General features: G+C 36.1%; 1 protein-coding gene across 1 annotated transcript; it reads left to right on the top strand.

Moving 5' to 3' along the window:
* Positions 1-1,459: 1,459 nt before the first annotated feature.
* On the top strand, positions 1,460-20,686 carry LOC136030182 (enhancer of rudimentary homolog). The gene is made up of 4 exons (XM_065708926.1): positions 1,460-1,539; positions 11,799-11,886; positions 14,854-14,974; positions 20,512-20,686. The coding sequence occupies exons 1-4, from the start codon at positions 1,537-1,539 to the stop codon at positions 20,606-20,608; spliced, it is 309 nt and encodes a 102-aa protein (XP_065564998.1). The 5' UTR covers positions 1,460-1,536; the 3' UTR covers positions 20,609-20,686.
* The last annotated feature ends 451 nt before the right edge of the window (positions 20,687-21,137 follow it).

Raw genomic sequence — 21,137 nt, 5'->3', positions numbered from 1 at the left:
TCGATGGGTAATACATGCAGAAAAGGGAATAGGTAATTTGGGTTCTCAGGCTACAAAAAGTAACAGACCTATTGGACCAGGAACTGAGTTCACATAGGGTTGTAGAATGTAAGAAAGTGAGGTCAGATTATAATAGAGTACAAAGAGTTAAAAAGAGAGAGAGAGGTAGATGGAGGTGAATGAATAAATCAAGAGAGCTTATAGCGTGAATAGTCCCACAGTGTTTTGGTCAGTAGTTAAATGTTTGGTCCGGTGCCCAAAAACAAGAGGAAATGTCTCGCCAGTTGAGACGTGACCAGATTATTTTGAAAATAAGAAATCAGAATCTTTCAGGGCCAGTCAGTCAAATGGCTCAGAGGATAGAGATTTATGTCTAGGGATGGTGACATTTCCTTTAAGGCAGAACGACAATGATTTAATTAGGCTTTTATCTCGACAGGAAAACTAGGATCAGTTGACAAAGAAGAAGGGTAATTCGTGTTCTGGAAGCGATGGTAAAAAGTTTCGTTTATGGGACACTTCGATAGCTGTACCTCTTTTCAAGAATGGTGATAAGAATTTACATGGAAACTTTAGGTCTATCTTCATCGAAAATGTGGTAAATAAATTATTTTGTGTGGTTCTGGAATTTAGGTTAACATCCAATTTCAAATTGGGCTACTTTAAATTTTGAAGGAAATTTTTATGGCAAAAAAAGCATAGAAAAGGAAAAATTCTAGGATTTTTTTTTCTCACCAATAAGAAGAAAGGTTTGAAGCCTTATTGCACAGTATTACTATCTAAAACCACAGACCATTATAAAACCTAATAGATAATCTGTGCCAAAACTATTAGGCTCACCTTTGTTGTATTGTATTGTATCAGATTAACGACGCTTCTTGACTGCTAAGGTCCCTGCGTCGGCCCCGCAGTGCATTGCTGCAGCATGATTCGATCTTTGGGTCCCGTATTACCAAGCTCCCCTTTGTTGTAAAACATTCTTTGGCAAATTTCACATAGTCCTGCCACTTCGCTGATTCCATACCCATTATTATTGAAATTCCGATTGTTTCCCTGTTGCACTGTTAATTAGAAGTTAGCATTAGAAATTTCCGTATTTGCTAGATTTTAATCCATCCCCCCTTTTATAAATATTGTATAGGCCACTCATTTAAGACATACCTGTGAGATGAAACAGTAGCGAGCTACTTCACCGTCTCATCCAATTTCCTTCTGCTTTCGTAATTGCAAATTACACCAATCCTGACCACCATTCAATATCTAAGGGATATACACTGAATTACTGAAAGGCAAGGAAATAGATAGAGATTATATAATGGTAAAGACTGCACTTGCCAAATATTACTGAATTGTGATTATACTGTACTAATTTATTTACAGTAAATGGTACAATTTAATCTCTTGCGGCACAATTATTTAGAAAATTGGTAAATTTAGCTGAAAGCTTCCGCAACGCTGAGGTATAGTATTTGGCAAGAACATATTTCTTTTAAGAAGCTGAAGAAGTCTTGGGGCTGTTTTTCTATCAAGCTGAAAATGGTAAACTGCTTTTTCTCTTTGTAAACAGACTTGTATGAACCATAAAGACGATGTTTTTCTTCTTTTGACAAGTCTTTATAATAGCCTACTTAGGTTTTTGGGTTTGGCATGAACTATCCACAGTTTAATAGGCTTATCTTCTTTAGAATGTTTATTAGTCATTTAAAACCAGTTAGCTCAATTCAGATGGTAGGGGAGCGGAATCTTAATCAACAATAGCCCAAAATTTTTCTTGGATCCTTGCTCCTGAGCAATAATAATTATTAATGCACTAAATAAAAAATGTTAAGGAAAAATTCTTAGACTAGGCTACTTCATAATATGTACAAAAATTAGATTTAACATATTGCAGAGCTGCCTTCATTATGCCTCCCCCCTTTAATTTGTAAATATACAGTCCAAATTAAATATTTGTCATGCATGCATGACTCTGATAATTAATTATAATCTTTCTTCCTCTATACATTTTGTGGTAAAATTCTAGTGTAACCTAACCCCTTTCCAAGATAGCAAGAAGTCACTAAACAAGAATTTTACCTCATTTTGAGTAGAGTTTCTCAGGGAAGTGTTTTAGGTCCTATGCTTTTTAGTAGCCTATCTTCATCTATGATGTTCCTTCCATTATCAGCAGCATATCAACTCTTTATACAGATGAAGCTTTTTGGGTAAATATATCACAGTTCATATAATTGACTTACCAATAAAGTGAATATACCACTTGATGCCTTTTTTGTGCTCTTTATGAATATAATAATCATTTCCATTACAAATTCAAATTTAAGCACTTTCTAAGCTCTTAAAAATGATAAATTTCTAAGTAAAGTATGATTTGTCATTCTCAACAAGATAATACTGTGTTTTCTAAGCTCTGTTTTCTCACTCGTTTTTTACATTACTACATTTTCTCAGTGCCAAAAATATTTATAGTTAGGTTAGGTTTTGCAATTGAATCAATTTCAATGAATTTGCAATTGAAGCAATTATTATATTTGTAAAGAGCATAAGAAAGGCATCAAGTGGTAGGCCTATTTCCACTTTATTGGTAAGTCAATTATATGAACTGTAATATATTTACCACTTTTTGGACCAGACTTGTCCTGCAAAGATCATGCCTTTCTACTAAATAATCTTCACCTGCTGGGTTAATCAGTTGAAGCTTAGCTTCTTGAATTCAATGTTGCCAAGTGCCATATCATTCACCTTGGCAACTGAATCCTTTTGCTCTTTTTTTTTCATTTTTCTACAGGAGAATGCAGTCCACCTTATCTTGCTGTAAATACAATTTAAGGTGATTTAAGGTCTTTCATGTAAAGGACTTGTATATCCTAAGCATGAAGTTGGAATGTCTCTTGCCTCCCTGTATTTTAAAAAGGATATAAAAGCTTTTGAAGATGTAGTACCAAAGTGACATCTGGCATATGGGTATGATATCTGGTGTGTGTGTGAGCTTTCTTACCCTCTAAGACTATCAAAGCTAATTCAATTTAGGCCCTTTATACACCTTCAAAGACAATACTTTACATTTTAGATATGGTTACATATTTAGGTGAGGTTAGAAAGTATAGGCTAGGTTACCTTAAATTACCTTAAATCACAGCTTCAAGCAATCTAAGGATTTTTTCTTGTAGAAACTCCAGCGTTGATAATACATGACACATAGTTGAATATGTACATATGACTAGTGGTTTGATGTTGCTAATTTGAGTGCTCCTCAGTTATACTTCCATTCTTTTGTTGGCCATTTGTTGTCAAGATGGCTCTTGAAGCTGTTTGTGGTTTGAGCAGCAATGATGTCTGGCAGTAATTTTTCCAGAGGCTGGCAATACAGTTGGTCAGAAAATTAGAGTATTACCAGTTTGAGGAGAAATGCCTGGATAACTGCAAGTTATGTCCTCTTGTATGAGAGTCCTCAGATGCCAGAGGAAGGTGATTGAACAATTCTTCTATTTAATGTTTAATTAGAAACCCAAGCACCTATAAAAAAAAGAAGCAATAAGCAAAAGCAAGCAATAAATAAGCACTATGCAATAACCACAGGCAACAAGCAGGGGTGGGTATTTAGCGGGGTCCCAACATTGCATCTCCCTTCTTCACAAGTTGAGCTCATAGTTACAGAACTTCTGAGGGGCCTTGCAATCATGTGCAGACCTGCAAGGAGATTCAGCAGGGCATTCTGTTCCAAGTGTCTGGGGCACATGGTGGACACTCGGCAGGAGTTCAGATTCAGTTGCTGGTGGGCTGCTAGCTTTGGAGAGCTTTTTACCAATGCCAGGGTTTGCAGATCTTGAAGCTGGTGAGCTTTGTACATTCCCCTGAGGCGGGAGAGTTGTAGGTGACATTGATCCTGCTGGCTGGAGGTCATACTGGTGAGTTTGTCCACTTCAAAATAGCAGCTATAGTAATTGACTATGATCAGATGTTCCTCCCCCTGAACAAGAAAATGTCAGCTCTGATACATTCCCAGGGGTATTCAGGTAGCTCCATGTTGATCAGAGGGTGCTTCCGAGGTTGCATTTGTAAGCGGCCACAAGTGATACATTGGCTTATCATTTCTTCAATGTTTCTGTTGATACCAGGCCAGTAGACGATTGATCTGGCCCATTGTTTTGTTTTCTCCATTCCCATGTGTGAGTGGTGTAGTTGTTGCAGGATCTCTCTGCGCATTGTTGCCAGGATGACGATTTTGTCTCCTTTTAGAACAATGCTGTTGGCTATTGATAGCTCATGACAGGTGTTCCAGTATTTCTGAATTTTCTCAGAACAACTGGACCTGGTTTCAGGCCATCCAGTGATGATGGTGCTGGTTAGAGAGGATAGTTCAGGGTCGGATTTGGTTGATGATTTAATGCACAACAGTCGACTGTCACTCATCAGTATGTTCTTGAATAGGGTGTGAACAAAGACTTCTGTATCTCATTCAAATTCTGCATCCGTCTCAGGGAGTGGGAGGTGTGAAAGAGCACCGGCCACAGGGATGCTTGTTCCAGGCATGTGTTCAACTGACAAGTTGTACGGCTGGATCTGTAGCATTAGATGTTGCAGCCATGGAGGCACAACTGAAATGCCTCAAGATAGGATGGATTCAAGTGGTTTGTGATAGGAGAGAACCTTGACTGGCTGTCCATACACATATTGGTGGAAATGCTTGGATGCAAAGGCAATGGCCAGTGCTTCTTTTTCAATCTGTGAGTATTTTTTTTCAGCTGATGAAAGCAATCTTGATGCAAAGGCACAGATTCTACCATCGCACGTTAATGTAGCTCCAAGGCCATGCTGCAATGCGTCAACTTTCAGTACAACATCCTCAGAAGTTGGGTATTTTAGATTTTTGCAAATGCGTTTTTTGACATTGGTGAATGCTTTGTTGTGCTCTCAGGTCCACTGGAAACTGCCAACAGTTCTGTGCTCTTTTAAAAGAGTTCTGAGCAGGTGGTTCAATGTTGACAGATTTGGGATATATTTGCCAAGGTAGTTGACCATACCCAGCAGCAATTGTTACTCTTCAGGTCCCTTAGGCTTGGGCATTTGGCGAATGGCAAGAATTTTATTTGGGTCTGGTTTGATACCTTCCGAGGTCAATATGTGCCCAAAGTATGGAATTTCTGTCTTGCCAAAGATGCATTTTTCTCTGTTGAAACGAACACCTTTTTCATGTGCGACTTGTAAAGTTTTCTCCAGGTTGCTGTTGTGCTCCTCATCTGTTGCTCCATGGACAACAATGTCGTTGATAAGGAGGCCCAGACCTGCCATCTCAATAAGCTCAGCAAATATTTCTTCCATCTTTCCTTGGAAGTTGTCCTGGGCACAATTCAGACCAAAGGGATATTGCTGGAAGCAAAACCTTCCAAATGCTGTGTTAAAGGCAGTTAGATTAGCTGACTCATCATTGAGTTCCATGCTCCAATAGCCATGGCGTGCATCAAGCTTAGAGAATTTCTTGGAATTGGTATTGGGTGGTCTGGTCTCTTGATGCATTTGTTCAGGTTTCTAGGGTCCAGGCACAAACGGAGACTTCCATTGGGCTTCTCAACAATGACTATTGAATTAACCCATTCCATTGGTTTTGATACTTTCTCGATAACGCCAAGGGTTTCAAGACGGCTAAGCTCTGCTTTGAATTGATCCTGCATGGATATGGGGATCCTTTTTGGTGGCTGTACTGTAGGCTGACAATTCTCTTCAAGTAAATGTGGCATTTACCTTCTAGTTTTCCAATCCCTTGGAAGACGTCCTCGTACTCAGAAAGGATTCTGTTGACAGTTTGATCTGGCTTCTTGGTAACATCATTCAAGAATTTGATCAGGCCTAGTGAGACGATTGAGTTCTTGCACAAGAGAGGTTGTTTAGCGGTACTGACGATGTAGAATTTGTGGACCTCTGGATCTTGGTTGTCTTTTCTTTGGAGTTTCAGGTTGCAGGTTCCTAGTACTTTGAGTTTGCCATCACAATAGGAGATAAGTATATCAGAGGTGTTAAGCATAGATGGCTGTGTGTTCAACTAGTCTGATGGTAGCAATCGTGCTGCTCTCAGCAGCACTGTCTATGGAGTCTATGAAAAATTCTGAGGTAGCCGCACAGTCTTCAACAACCATCAGGCGATCATGCTGGATATTATGGACTGATTTGCTCCTACATGCACGGGCGAAGTGGTTTAATCTACCACATTTCGAACATTTTTTTTCCTTTTGCAGGGCATCTGTGTTCATTACTGTATGGGCCACCACAATAGCAATCTTTGTTTGCTCTGCTATCAGTTACTCTCCTACCAACTACATCAACTTCCTGTTTGATAGTCTGCTTTGCTTCATCATGAATGGTTTGTAGTTGTGCGTGGGTTTTCTGGAATGTTCTGCATATCAGGACAGTTCTGTCCAAAGTTAGGCTCCCACCTTCAGCAAGAAGTCTTTCTCTGAGCCTATCATTCTTCAGCCCAAAAATGAGTTGATCTCTCACCATCTCATCTTGCTGGCTGTAGCTGCAATTCTGTGCAACTAGCTTGAGATCAGTAATGTACTGTTCAATGGTTTCAAACTCTTTCTGGCTCTGCTTGTGGAACTTGAAGCATTCAAAGATGGGATTGGAAGAGGGCTCAACATGGTTTTTGAACAGTCTTAGGTACTCAGTTGGATTGTTTTCACTGGCATCCAGAACAACAAAGGTACTAAAAATGTCTCTGCCCTTCTCTCCTACCCATATGAGGAGGTAGGAGCACTTCACTGCATTAGATTTTCCATTCAAGGGGCCACTGAACATTAACTCCACATGCTTGGAAAACCTTGTCCAGGCATCTTTCAAGTTAGGCTGGTTCCAGTCAATGAATGGAGAGGGTGTAGATGGGTCCATTGTTCTGACACCATGAACAATTCTTCTATTTAATGTTTAATTGGAAACCCAAGCACCTATAAAAAAAAGCAATAAGCAAAAGCAAGCAATAAATAAGCACTATGCAATAACCACAGGCAGCAAGAAGGGGCGGGTATTTAGCTGGGTCCCAACATTGCAGAGACCAGGAAGTTCCTTTGAATTAATAAGCTTATGAGCCAGAATGGCATTACTCTGTCTTCTTCTATAAACCAGAGTTGGGAGTTTCATAGCCTTGTAGGGTAAGGGAAAGATTGAATTTGGGTAGAACTATAGACTACCCAATTCAATATTAACCTAGATTGATTGAATTGGACACTTCTCATAATCTTGGAAAGGGGTTAGGTTAGAAAAATGAAACTTTCAGGAAATGGACTTGTAAACTAAATTTTGTCCTGGGGAACCCTGGGAAGATATTTTAAAGCCACTTATTTTTACATTATAAAAATGAAACCTTGCAGAATAAATAAAGTACAAGAAAAGTATTCTAGCTTAGTAACTTTGCTTAATTCCAATTTATGGGGTTTCAAAGATCTGCAAAGACATTTCCGAAATTTAGAAATCAAAAATTTAAATACCAAAATTGATATAGCTTAAAATTTACTCAAATAGCGGGAATTGTTTTATCAGAACAAAAACCAGAGAAAAATAAGTTGAAAACTAAAATTTAAGGTATATTGTTGTTTTGTCCAAATTTCAATAGGTCTTGACCTGTCCAGTAGGGAAATATCTAATAAACAAAGAGAAACATCACTTAAATAGATTCAAAAGTGAAACTTAATTCTGACAATAGAATTGAAATCACTTAAAACAATGTTTTAATTTTTTCCTCAAACCCATTTTGACAAAGAGTTGGCATATACAAGGCATCACAAGATGAATACCTTAAATTGCAAATTGAAGCCAGTTAAATATGATAATCAATACAGAAATATATTTTTGAAGATAACAGCACAATCAGAGGGAGGAGTAAGTGCATTTTCAAAGTAATATTAAAATGAAGCATAAAGTAAGAAATTTAATAGTACTACTTTAATTGTTACTACTCTTGCCAAGTAGTGACAAGAATTTGTTGCCACTTTAAAATTCGTTTCAAGAATTTCTTCAAATTCAATTCATTGTTAGTATCAAGCCCACTGACACTTTCACCATGTAAAGACTCATTATCTGGCTTGTTGTTAAGATGCATATCCATGAGTAAAATACTATCTCAAGTTTTGTCAGCAGTGAATGAAACCTTTAGCTTTTTTAACAGCCTTTTCTTTTTATTAGAAAGCCTTAGCTCAGTCTCTGCTTCTAGGGCTCTTTTTCTGGTGTTTCTGTCTGAATTCTACTTTTGCCTTTCCTGCAGTTTTTGTGTGGGCCTACTTGCATTTTGTCTTTCAATAAGGTCTGATGCTTTCAGGAGTTAGGTCTATAGGCAAGTTTTGCATTGACTGTTGTTGATCCATCAAGACAGGAGGCACAAACTGAACCAGGGTGAGGATCATCCATATTTGAAGGATGTGGGTCATTCTGTTCAACTAGGTTTGGGTAGTTTGTCATGTGAAATGGAAGAAAATTGGCTTCTATGAAATCATTCAGATTCAAAGGCCAAACTCCTGCCTTCTCAAAACCAGCTGTGATGTTTCATTGATTCAGCTTTTCCAGAAAGGGATGCTTGCACAACTTTGCTGTTTCATGCGTTGAAGTTCTCCAACCAGGGTTTAACTGCATCCAATTGTCTCCCTGATGGCATGTTTCAATTTTGCATGCAATGCAACATTAAGGGGTTGGAGACAATGGGGGAAGGTTAGGAGGTAGATGTTGTTATATTTGTGCAAGGAAACTACTTCTATTGGAATATGGCTCTTTTGATTGTTGAACAAGAGTAATACAGGATCTTTTGTGCTGGGTTTGACCTCTTTTAGAAAGTGTTCCATAGAACAAAGAAAATTGTCCTAAGTCATCCATACACTGCAATTGTCTAAGTCAATGCATCCTGGTGGTCCATCTTGATACATCCTCTCTGAAGCTTTGACTCTTGGAGAAATAAACACTGGTGGAATTGTCTGATCAGTTGCAGATACAAAGTATAGCATTGTGGTATTTTGTCCTCTCTCGGCCAACAAAGTCTGTGCCATGTTTTTTACTCCCGTTTTAGTAATCACCTTTTGGGACCTGGACAACTGTGAGTACTCCTGTTTTGTCACAGCTCCAAATTTGACCAGAAGGAAAAGGATACTTGCAATACAAATTCTTAAGGTTTTGGAAGAAGGTACCAATCGTAACAGCATTTAAGCCAGCAGCACAACTCTAGCTTGTATTTTCAGGTTTTCTGATGGATAAACTGGTGTTTTACTTGACAAGCCCTTCTAGCCAGTCCACTCCTGCTCTCTTATTCAGTTCCCAGCATGACAAGAATTTGATATTCAGTGTTAGTGTCCATTGGTAGGATAACTTTCTTGTTTCATAGGGAGTTAGCTCATGGCTCAGTAGTTAGCATTGCAGCAAGCTCTTTCTCTTGTTTTGGAGTAAAAACAAGCTTAGGGCTCTTCTGAACACTGTCACTGTCATTATTGCCTCCATTACCACCACTCGGCTTGAGATGAATACAAGGCATTTTCGCCTTGTATTGTTTTATGACATGCACAAGGGTATTCTTCTTCAAAGACAATTCTTCTTTGGTTGATTGGAAAGATGAAGTCCCATTTACAAATTGAATAACATCACACCTGACTAATTCTGGATCAGGAGGACCACTCCCCTTTTGAATATAGCTGCAAGCCATCTAAAAAAATTATAAATCATCAACATCTGAAGAAAATAACACAGAAATCACATAGATCACACTATGAGGCACAGAAAGGAAAGAAGTCTGCAGGTTCTCTCTGACCAAACTACAATATTTTGCAATTTTCTACCTCCAGTTACATCTAATTCCATTTTCTAGGCTACAACAATCTTGTCCATCAACACAAGGCAGGACCAGACACAGCAAAAAGTATCCAGACTTGCTCCAAAAAACATCTAGAGTTGCTCCTGATTGATGCCATTTTGAAAATTCATTTTTTGCAGATAATGGCCCAACATATACTAATGAAAATTATCATGCAAATAGCAGGAGCATACCCCATCTGATCTTGCTAACTTATAGCCCAATAGCTACAATAACTTAGAAAATATATGACAAAGACTACATTTGTCAGGATTTTCAGCAAGCATATAAAAACTTCTTTATCTGTTTTCACAGTTGTCTCTTTTATCCAAAATCTAAGATTTGTGGCAAATGTGTGTTACATGAATGGTATCAAATGGGAATTTTTTGAATAGAGTAGCTCAAAAACTTAAGACAAGAGGTCCAATGTATGGAGTCACTCCCATGCAGTTTTGCCCACTCTCCTTTATGTACATCTCGTCCCTATGTAAGTAAAAGAAATGTCTCAAAATTAACCAGATTAGGTAACACAATAGAGCTAGGGCTCTTCTGGAGAAAACACTATAAAACAAGAATAGTAGTACCATTTCAACTCTTTATTTTATGCCTTTTTAGTATGATAATTGTTACTGTGACAGTGGACCCCTCCTCCCCCTAATGGTCCCAGACATAGCTGTAGGCTTCATATGAAACTGAAGAAAAACCTACTGATAAAAATCCTACTTTGTTGTATGCAGGAAGTCCCAATTATGATAAACATATCTTCATTTTCTTTCCATTTTTTCCACACTTCCAAATAATAACATTCTTTGTTGTATATTCTAGCCTCAGCACTGTTCAAAGGGAGGGGGTAGCCTGGCAGCAGCCCCAAGCCCTGTGGCTTAGGGGGGTTTTCTGCTGAAGGGCTGCCCATTTTGATTCAGTTTTCTGCTTATATTTGAGCTGGGAGGGGGGCACTGTAATTAAATTTTCCTGAGCACATCCAACCCTAGGAACAGCCCTGTATAAGTGATTAAATAGATCACCATGGTACTCCTTTCTTCTCTTCTTAAGCTGTTTCCTGTATACATATATATAAAAAAAATATTTCTATGGAATAAAACAACATGTTGAACAGAAATCATAAACATTCCAAAAACTGTGTTTTCATTTCTTAAATTTCCTCATTTGACTCAGTTGCAGGTTTAATTTATTTTTATTTTTTGAATGATCAGTTAACTAAATTCTCCTTTAGAAAGATATTTTTATGCCGAATATTCTCATGTCAGCTATTCTTGTTGGCACACTCAAGGTATAGAATGCAAGTGTTATTTCATTGCAGAATTTTTTTTTTCAAATTTGCAGTAACACAGGTCAAGAACAGAAGAAAAGAGTACCATCATTGGTACTCTATTGGACCGTCTATTGGATAGCCTAGTATGTTCAGCAAAGAATTATTTAAAATGATTTAGAAAAATAGATGCACATATAATTAACTAAACTTGCTGCAATAAAGTAAGGATTTCATCTTTAGTGTTTCTTTAGCTTTGTATATAGCCCAAGGCTACATCTAGGACCATTAGTATAATAGAGGTAGATTTTCATAAAGACAACTATAAACATCACAAAGAGCATAAAATAAGAATTCTAATAGGGCTACTCTTTTTTATTTTATTGTGAAGAACTCTGCTATTTTACCGTGAATTACTGTACCATAAGATGCGTCTAAATTTTCTTAACAAGCATGTAATTAGTTGGAATATCTTAACCATATACAACATTAGAACAATTTGAAATGCACTGATTGCCAACTGGAAAAGTTCCTTGCATTAATACAATTCATTCCTTTAATGTTCTTCTGAAATTAGAACCAAAAGTGGGGAAAACTGATTGTCAATTATCTATAAGAACCTCTCACATGGAATTTATTTTTCTTGACTTGGCTAACTTTTATATTGAACCCTTCAAATGGTATGTAAGATTCAAGTTCATTTTTTTTCAGTCTCATACAATTCTGCTGATACAGTCATCTCTTAAACCTGAATCCCGAACATATAGTGACTTTGAGTCAGTCAATGATTGTATGGAAGGTAAGTTTATATGATATTCACAGTTTTTTTTAGAGTGTAGGTCTAATAAGACAGTTGATAAACATTTCTTTGTGGCAGAATTCATAGCGTCAGGCTACTGAAAACTTGATGCCTGATATGCCACTAGTCCACCATTTGTCTAGGTTTTCTCCTAGCGTTGTGTCTGTTGAACTTCTTTTTAAGGAAACCACAGACAGTTTTCAGGAATAGTGTCCTCGGAAGACCATTCTAAATAGAGGTGTAACATCTTGAAAAGCTGTTTTTTGTGTACTCTGCGTGGGATGTCTCCTTGTAGGTAAAATGCCATACTGTGCTTCTGTGTCTTGATGGTTCTAGGCGTTCGCCCCCCTCTGGAAAATAACCCTTGGAAAATTCCTCCCCCGCGGAAAATATCCCCGGTAAATACCCTTCCCTTGGAAAATACCACCTGTGGAAAATACGGCTTTCCAAATTTGAGAATTATATTTGAGTTTCTTTTAGCTTACCGCGAGACAAGAAAAAGGCAAGTGACAAAATATATAGGAAATCTATCATTTGTGCTATATATTTGCACACATAAGGTGGAGGGGTAAAGTATTTGGGCAGTTTGAAGTCAGAATTCAATTCTTACTTCATAAGATGCAGAATAATTGTACCTAACACATTTTTCATGCAGACCCGCTATACTTTACCTCCATCCCCCTAATGTGCAAATCTATAGCCCAAATTTGTTTCTAAAGTAACGAAGAAACTAAGGAAAAAATTGGTTTGTTCTTTAGTCTTACACACTGCGTAAACTTGAGTGAGTGGCGCATAATAAACATGTGCCAGAATTTCTCCCCCCTATGGAAATTAATAAGAAAAAACTCAGATAAAATTCTCAAATTCAGAAAATCTTATTTTCCACAGGGGTATTTAGGTAAAAGCCGGCTACCGTCTTCGACATGTTAGGTTTATAAGTACCGTATAAGTAGGGATAGATCTTCAAAAGGAGGGGGGGGGGTCGACAGGTTTGAATGACACCAAATCTTCAACTTAGAGGTGGTAAATATAGTCCATCTTTGTTAGAACCCAGTTCGCTAGATGGTCTTAGTGCATCCCAAAGGAAACATAATACCATGATCAATTGGTGTGGCAAGGCAACATAACTGCTTTCATGTTTTTTTTTTGTGTTATTTATTGTGATATGCAGCCTGTTGCATGGTAACAATAATAAATGAATATCTAAAGTAAGACGAACGAATTTTTAATAGATTTCCAGGAACTGATATTTGAGCTAATTCCAGATAACTTCGTTAACCTGGCTCTACTTGTTTCTTGAAATTATAGATAAGAATTTGTCTAAAGCCCTGTTGTTTGTGTAAGGGACAGATGCTGTACGTTCGGGACTGAAATTTATTTTTTTTGCTGTCTAGATAAATTGTGCCTCTTTTTTCTGCCACTTTGACAAATTTCCAAGTGTGTTTATGTCTGATAAAGAACTTATCATATTATCATAAATCATTAGTAGTCCTTTTTGAAAGAATGGGAGCCAAGGCTGTATCCAAGAATTTTTTTTTTTGGGTGGGGAGTAAAAAATCTAAACGAAGCATCAAAAATTTGTTAATATTCATTTTTGTTATGTTTTTACGAGCTGGACAAACATTTGTTCGGGGGGGGGGGGGGTTCAAACCCCCTTGCCCCTCCCCTTGATACGGCCTTGACGGGAGTACTTATGCACATGATGTTGTTGAAACTCTTTGTAAAGAATCCAGGAATGTAAACATGCAGTTATAGCCAGTACTTTTTGCATAAGTGTTTCTGACATTATTGTGAATGAAACTTCTGACATGTGGCGAAGTTACTGATATTTCGCGGAAAATTTAAAACCTATATTTAATGCCCGATGTTAACGAAAACTCATGTTAACCTTTTCAGCTTTATCTTCGATGTTAGACAAACTCTTTTGGTAAGGTTTATTGTGTATATATAAGAAAACTAAAAACGAAATAAAATTAATTATAAAAATGAAATTTTTCTGATGAAAGTAAAGAGGGAAGCTGAAACTTATAACAAATAAAAAGATTTGCTTCGTAGTCTGTCCAACATATATCTTAAAACTAGAAAAAAAAATCCTGACTTGTAATATCACCCTATATCATCGAATGCTGGAAGACTAGTGCTATATTGAAAACTGCGTTTGCTAGACTGTTTTATAGAATTTTAATCAGATACTAAAAGTTTACGATATCATGAATGGTGAAAGATTATTGAGAACTTTTTAAATTAGTCTTGCATTTTCTGCATGATACTTAAGGACTTTTCTGACCTTTTCTGATCATTCTGCTTTTTGAATTATTTTTTTTTCGTATTTTCATTGAAAAACTATTTTTCCAGAATTCTACGAATGTAGGGAAATATCATGAGTCAGTTTATTTTAGCTATTACATTTTTTTTCGTTTGACAATAATACTCTATTTTTGGACATATTTATCAAACTGGATTTATTTATTCGTTCAGTTAGTCAAATGTAATAGTGTTAAAGTTTTCTGGGTGTGCATTGTCAAGAAAACTTTGTATATCTAAGTGTAATGTGTAGTGTAGGTTTTTTGAATTTATATGTAAATTTTTCAAATAGATAGAACACTCATTTTTCTTAATTCAAATATCAGAAAGACATCCTGATCTGTCTTGTTTGCCTTGTTGCGTGTAATAAATAGAATTGAAAACTGGGCGTTGTTAAGATGTGAGTTTTTCTTCTTTTTTTTTCTTAATCATTTTGTTTCTTTGTAAAGGTTGTGCTTTTCCTTTCTCTTTTTTTTACGTGTTTTGTTTATTTTAGGTTGCTTATTTACTTTTTACCCGGTGAGAATGGCTTCCAGACTTATCATTATCCTAGTGAAAAATATATCCGTTTTTCGACATTTTTATTTCGTTTATTTTGGAATAGAAAGGCAGTGTGGTCTAAGAGATTACTTAATTATGTTTTAAACAAAAGTTCTGTTTTAGGAGTATGCAAACTGTACGAGGAACATTTAAAACGTCAAAATCCTAACATTCCATCAATCACTTACGACATAACACAGCTATTTGACTTTATTGACCAGCTAGCAGATCTGTCGTGCTTGGTGTAAGTATAAAATATCATTATTTCAATTTATCTCTGTCTCTGCCTTTCTGCCGTTCTTTCCTTTTTTTAATTCTTTACCACTAATTCTTATTCCAAATTTGGCCAATTTGGCCATGAAATTTTAGTGAAGGTCTTTTTTTAAATGCTTCACCAGATTACAAAGATTACAAACCCCTTACAAAGATTAGTATATTGAAAAAGAATAATGTTGCTGTCGTTAAGGTAGAAAGTGATGTTTGGAAGTTGGTTAGATGCGGAATCTGGAATTAAGTAGGGTTGCTTGTTAACCCTGTTAATATAAATTATTTTATGGAATTTGTTCTGAGAAACTTCTCAAAGACTTTGAGAGAACATAGTAGTAAATTTGAAGCTTAAAATCGCCTATGCTTTTGACTATTCAGACAATTTAAGCATCCTAAATAAAAATTTAGGAAATGGAATGAATTTTTGGACGTTTGAAAGCTCAAGGTGCTAGAAAAAGTTTGAAAATAAATGTTCAGAAGTCTAAGTTTCTTAGATTAAAATAAATGAAGAAGAAAATTAGGTTTTGGAAGAATTTACTGAGGGGATGGATAGTATTGTTACACAGAGAGCGTAGCTAGTTAAAAGGGTGGACTGAAAAAGTAGAATGACCTAGAAGATAGCGTGTTTCTCCGGAATTCAAAGAAGCTTAAAAGAATGTAAAAATAAGTCTCAGAATGAAGATCAGAATGCTAGAAGCCACATAAACGTCAGTAGTCAAGAATGGCTATGAAAAGAGGGTGGTTCAAAGGTTGAAGAAAGAATGCTAGACAATTTTTTGAAAAATTGTTCACGGATATTCTTTTTGAATTATATTGTGTAAAAAAAAAGCTGCTTGAGAAAGAGCGTTTGATTACAATTTCTCGGGCAATAACAAAGAAAGGTTAACATGATTAGATCATTTCTTATGGATGAAAAGCTGTCAAAAATTGTGCGCTTTGTAAATAAAGCTGAGGTTAAACGAAAGTAGGATGTCCTTGAATGGGACAGGAAGATGTCGTCACAACGATTTGAAGGAATTTATAATTTCATGAGAGAGACTAAAGAAGGAAGCTCTGAACAGAGTGGAGTGGATGAAATGTGGACGATCTGTATTGGCCTCATTCGACTTGGTTCTGCGACGGTCAAGGGCAAATAGCCGCATCAAGACTAATAGGATAAATTATTTGGATATGGAAATTTCGTGATAAAATTAAATATTGAGATTTATTTTTGCATTGACTATTGAAATATGAGAAGTATGTTAAAAATGGAATTACTACTGCTTTTTGTTGGGCTTTAACTAGGAGCTCACCAAGCAAAGAAATGTTTCTTTTGCTCCAAGTCTATATGCAACCAGTCAATCAGTGCATATTCTATTAATTATTAAACAAAATATTTTATAACTACTGTTTTCAAGGGGAATGCTTTTGAGGAAAAACTGTTTTAGTAATAAATAAAGGAATTTTTGGGACGAAAACTATCGATTTCCACAGTTTTTTTCGCAATAGCAGAGCACCAGTCTTGCACGTAAAGAAAAAACCTTCGAAATCAGATATTTCAAATTTGTTTTTATGGAAAATAACCTTGTTTCGTTATTAGTTGGCGTTGGGATTTGATTTCGTGCTTCATAGTTTCAAAAACTTTTCCTCGATTGAGAAAAGTATTTGTTTAAAGTTATTTTCTATCGATAGCCGGATCCTTTGGCTTCAGAAAACACGACATTATGTCGCTTAAATAGTTGCCTATTTGCTCGTCTAAACAAGTTTAATCTATCAGAACCCCAAAAAGTCTATCCACCCTAATAAGGCTGCAAATTTAAATGTTGAAAAATATCGATTATTCAAAGGGTATGGCTAAAATCTAGGATTAACTTATAGTGATTAAAACAAATGGGGATGAAAAATTGTTTTGAAAATTATGGTAAAGGAAGTTTATATTGTCAGTTCTTCAAAAAAAACAAAAAACAAACAACTTGAACTTGAAGTTTTATTGAATCAAAACTGTAAACAATATACCAATTTTTGACAAAGGTAGACAGATAGGTAGAACTCGATTGGCCACTTTATTGCAAAAACAAAACAAACAAAAATGTACACCCCTTAAAAAGAGTAAAAACAAGGAAAAGCGGGGAAAAAGTGACTGGAGATAGAGATAAGGATCCCAAAATAATTGACAAAATACTAGAATAGCCCGATACTTTAAGTCGAATGAAATTTTCTTCTTTAAATTCTTTTTATATGTGAATAACGGGGGTGATTCACTTACTAATTCAGATGAATTGTAATTACTCGCAACGAGAGGAAGTTGATAACTTACAATCAATATCAATTTATCTTTTCTTAACTACTACAACTAACAACTCATCGCAGCGCCAAGCCGCCTGGGGACAAAATAGCTACGCACGCTCTTCTTTCATCTCAATCTCTTCAAAGCCTCCCTGTTTACACCCTCACAGGAACTTTCCGTTCCCTTTAAATCTTCCTTTTTGACATCCTCCCACTCCAACTGCGGACGAGCTACTTTCTGTTTAGCCCTAGACGGTTGGCCGAAAAGGACAATCTTCGGCTATTTGTCATCCGCAGAACGTACCCTAGCCATCTGCACTTTCCCCTCATTATAGCCCTAGAAAGCGAGATTGAACTACACTTTTTGTTCAGACTACTGTTTGAATACGGTCAGTCAGCTGAGTACCCAGAACAATGCGTAGGCAATTTCTCTGGAAAACATCTAGCAAATCTTCATTCGCTTTTCGGAGCACCCATGCTTCAGAGTCATATTTGACACTTGTCATCACTGTAGCTCCCAATATTCCAATCTTGTTTTGCACACTTGTCTTCCTATTCTTCCAAACTTTTTTTTTACTGTGAAAAAAAAACCTGGGTCATGGCTATTCTACTTTTAGCATCTTCACTGCACTCACTATCTTTGCTGTAGCTGTCCACCTGTACCTGTAGCTGTCCACCTCATCAATCTTTTCGTTACCCAACGTCACTTTTTCCTAGCCTTAGTGACTTAGTCTTCTTAACATTAATTGGCAAACTTATTCTAGCGCCCTAAACTTGCAAAGCCTCTATAAGTTCATTCATTATGCTCTCTCTCTCTCCTCTAGGAAGCTTAAATCACCAGCATAATCTTAGTCCAGGAGAGTGTTTCCTCCTCATTTTATTCCGTGGTCAGCCGGGAAAATAAACTTATCTTAGCTATTGACGAACAACAGTGTTTATTTTCAATGAAAAGTTTCTCTCCATACGAAAAAAAGGTCTCTATGTAGGACTTTTTAAAATCACATTCCGAAATTAAAATGAAAAATCTGTCTTAATCAAGAATGTTCAGGAAAAAAATATGTTTTAGTTTCATATGATTTTACAATCTTCCTAGGGTATGCTAAAACATTTCCTGAAATTCTTATTGGTTTACTTTGGACAATTATAGCCCTCGTAGGTTTGAAAAGAAAGTCTATATCCAAACACTCAGGCATTATCTTGTTTAAAATCGCACAAATTAATGCAAAATACAACACGATTTTGTATGAAAATAAAAAGTTGAGTCTATGTAAGCAGCCAAGGTTCATGGGCACTGCTGCTCTAAGTTTGCTACTTTGCGCTTTAAATGACACGGTTGAATCTTCAATGTTCTTAAATATCTGATAACATCTGTGCTTTCAAGGAAGAATTTCCAATATTAATATTTCAAAATAGCACACGGTTCACTGACTTCAGAATTCTCCCAAAAACCCTATTCAGACTTCCCTAGGCTTGGAATGAATCGATTGGTGCTAAACCAAGAACTTGCATTCAGAGTTACTGTTTCCAGCCATCAATTACTTTGAGGGCTCAAACTAATTGCTGTGCCATCTGCGAACGATATTGGCAATTTGTAAGACCATTTAAAGAAATAAAAATCTATCGACCCAAATAGCTGAATAATCTAAAAATTTTCAATTGGAGAAATGCGACATGATCATCACCAAATTGGACTCCAAAACTTAACTGAGATAAATGTGACTTTATTGCATCAAGAGCCGTTCCACGAATTGCGTGTATTTTCCACCTTAATCCAAACGAATTACATGATCAACTGTATAAAATCTTTTGATGTAAAAAAAAATAGTTGCTGTCAAATAGCCTCTGTCATTAATGGCCTCTGATAAAACATGATGTAAAGCAGCTAACTTACTACATGCTCTATCGATCTACCACTCATAAAAACCATACTGATTAGAAAAGCAAAACTTTCTATTCATAATAAAAAATTAATTAGGTCTACTTTTTCTTCTTTTTTTTAAATTCTTTAGAAACAGGTAATAAAGTAGTAATAGATCTATAATTGCTTGGACCATCTTCATCACCTTTTCTAGACAAGTGTAAAGCATTAGAGACTTTAAGGGGATCTAGGAAAACCCTATGTTTGTTATACAAGGGTTGAAAATACGCAAAAGGGACTGACATAACTCACTATCTACATCTTTTAATTGAGAAGTAGATGTGCCATCGCACTCAGTTGAAAAACTGTTTTTCAAACTGGTAACGGCTTTTTGGCATTCAAATAGCTGGATAGGTTACATATAAATAGTCTTGCAACTTTATGTGGTAAATAATTTCCTTGTTCATGTGTCCCTGGAGAGATTTGAACAACCAGAAGAAGATCACTGATTCTTTTGAATTTTCCGTTAATATTTGAAACGAGCTGATGTCTAGCAGTCATATGCAACGCTATCTGCTTGTAAGCGTAAATATTATACTGTTCATCTGTGTTACGAGTTGTATAACTTTTTTATTACCAAACTCCAGTAACATTAATTTGGTGGAGGGGGGCCTGAATTAGCCATTTCCAAAAATGCCCAGAATAGGTTTTGTCGAACGTGATAGGTATAAATTCTATTTTATCTCATTGTTTTACCGTTAAGAACTGCTTTTTTTTTGTTATCGAGAGCTCAGCTTTCATGAATAAAATATTTTTTTAGAAAATTAATTTCAATCGTTTTTTTCATATTGCAATATATGCAATATATGATATGTTAACAAAATGCAATCCTGGTCACTAATACTTCAACCGAATTCCGTTACATCAAGTTTTTTTTTTATTTGAGAAATAATGTTGACGTTTTGCCGGCAGATTTGTTTCCCCTGTCCCTCCTCCTTAATTAACTTGCCTTATGGCAATATTCTACCATCGCATCGCTAGATGTTTTGGATCTCCAGGTGAAATAAATAATTTTTTATTCTATTAATGACCAAAGTCAAAGGGTTTACCTTAAAGGAAAAATATCAGATTTAACTTTAAAAGTTTTGGCTTGAGAGGGATATAGCACAAACTCGAAATTGGAATCCCAATTTTTCACAGCGACTTTCTAATATTCAAAAAAATTTTTTAATTAAACAAAATCTATATTTTTCTTCTTTTGTTTTAGTTAAATAAATTCAAGCAACACATATGACTAGAAATTGAAATCCCAATTTTTCACACTGTATTTCTAATGTGTCCAAAATCCTGCTGATTAATTTACGATTTATACTTTTCTTCCGTTCTTTTAGTTACATGAAGTCAAGCAACACATATGCGCCATACAATAAGGAGTGGGTGAAGGAGAAAATCTATGTTCTCTTGAGAAGACAAGCTTCGAAATCTTAGCGTGTTTGTATGTACATCTCTAAATGTTTTTTGTTTTTTACTTTGTTTTTCAAGAAAAAAAATGATGTTTGAGGTTCATCTCTGATTTTTTTATTTAGTTAGTTTTGTAATGATAATGCTGAATTTAAATACAAAGGATTATGATATGCCAGCTTGGAAATTCTATCTTTTAAGAACATTTTGTGCAAAGACCATACTGCCTTTGAATATCTAAAGTAAGAAGGAAAGATTTGAGGAACTCAGAGGAGACTAAGTTGCTTAGATTAATAATAATGAGAAAGAAGAGCATATTTGGAGAGAACTCACTGAGGGGATTGTTTGCTTACATAGATATCCTGGCTAGTTAAAAAGGTGGATTATATCCAAGAATAACTTAGATGTAGCCTGTTTCTTCGTAATCCGAAAAATCTTAAAAGAATATGAACATAAGTCTCAGAATTAAGACTAGGATGCTGAAAGCCACAGAAATGACAGTAGTCAAGAATGGCTCTGAAACGAGGATGCTTCAAAGGCTTGATGAAAGAATGCT

This window comes from Artemia franciscana, chromosome 8, assembly GCF_032884065.1.
Source record: "Artemia franciscana chromosome 8, ASM3288406v1, whole genome shotgun sequence".
Classification (NCBI taxonomy): domain Eukaryota; kingdom Metazoa; phylum Arthropoda; class Branchiopoda; order Anostraca; family Artemiidae; genus Artemia; species Artemia franciscana.
Note: the sequence above shows the minus strand (reverse complement) of the source record. Positions and strands in the feature narration are given on the sequence as shown.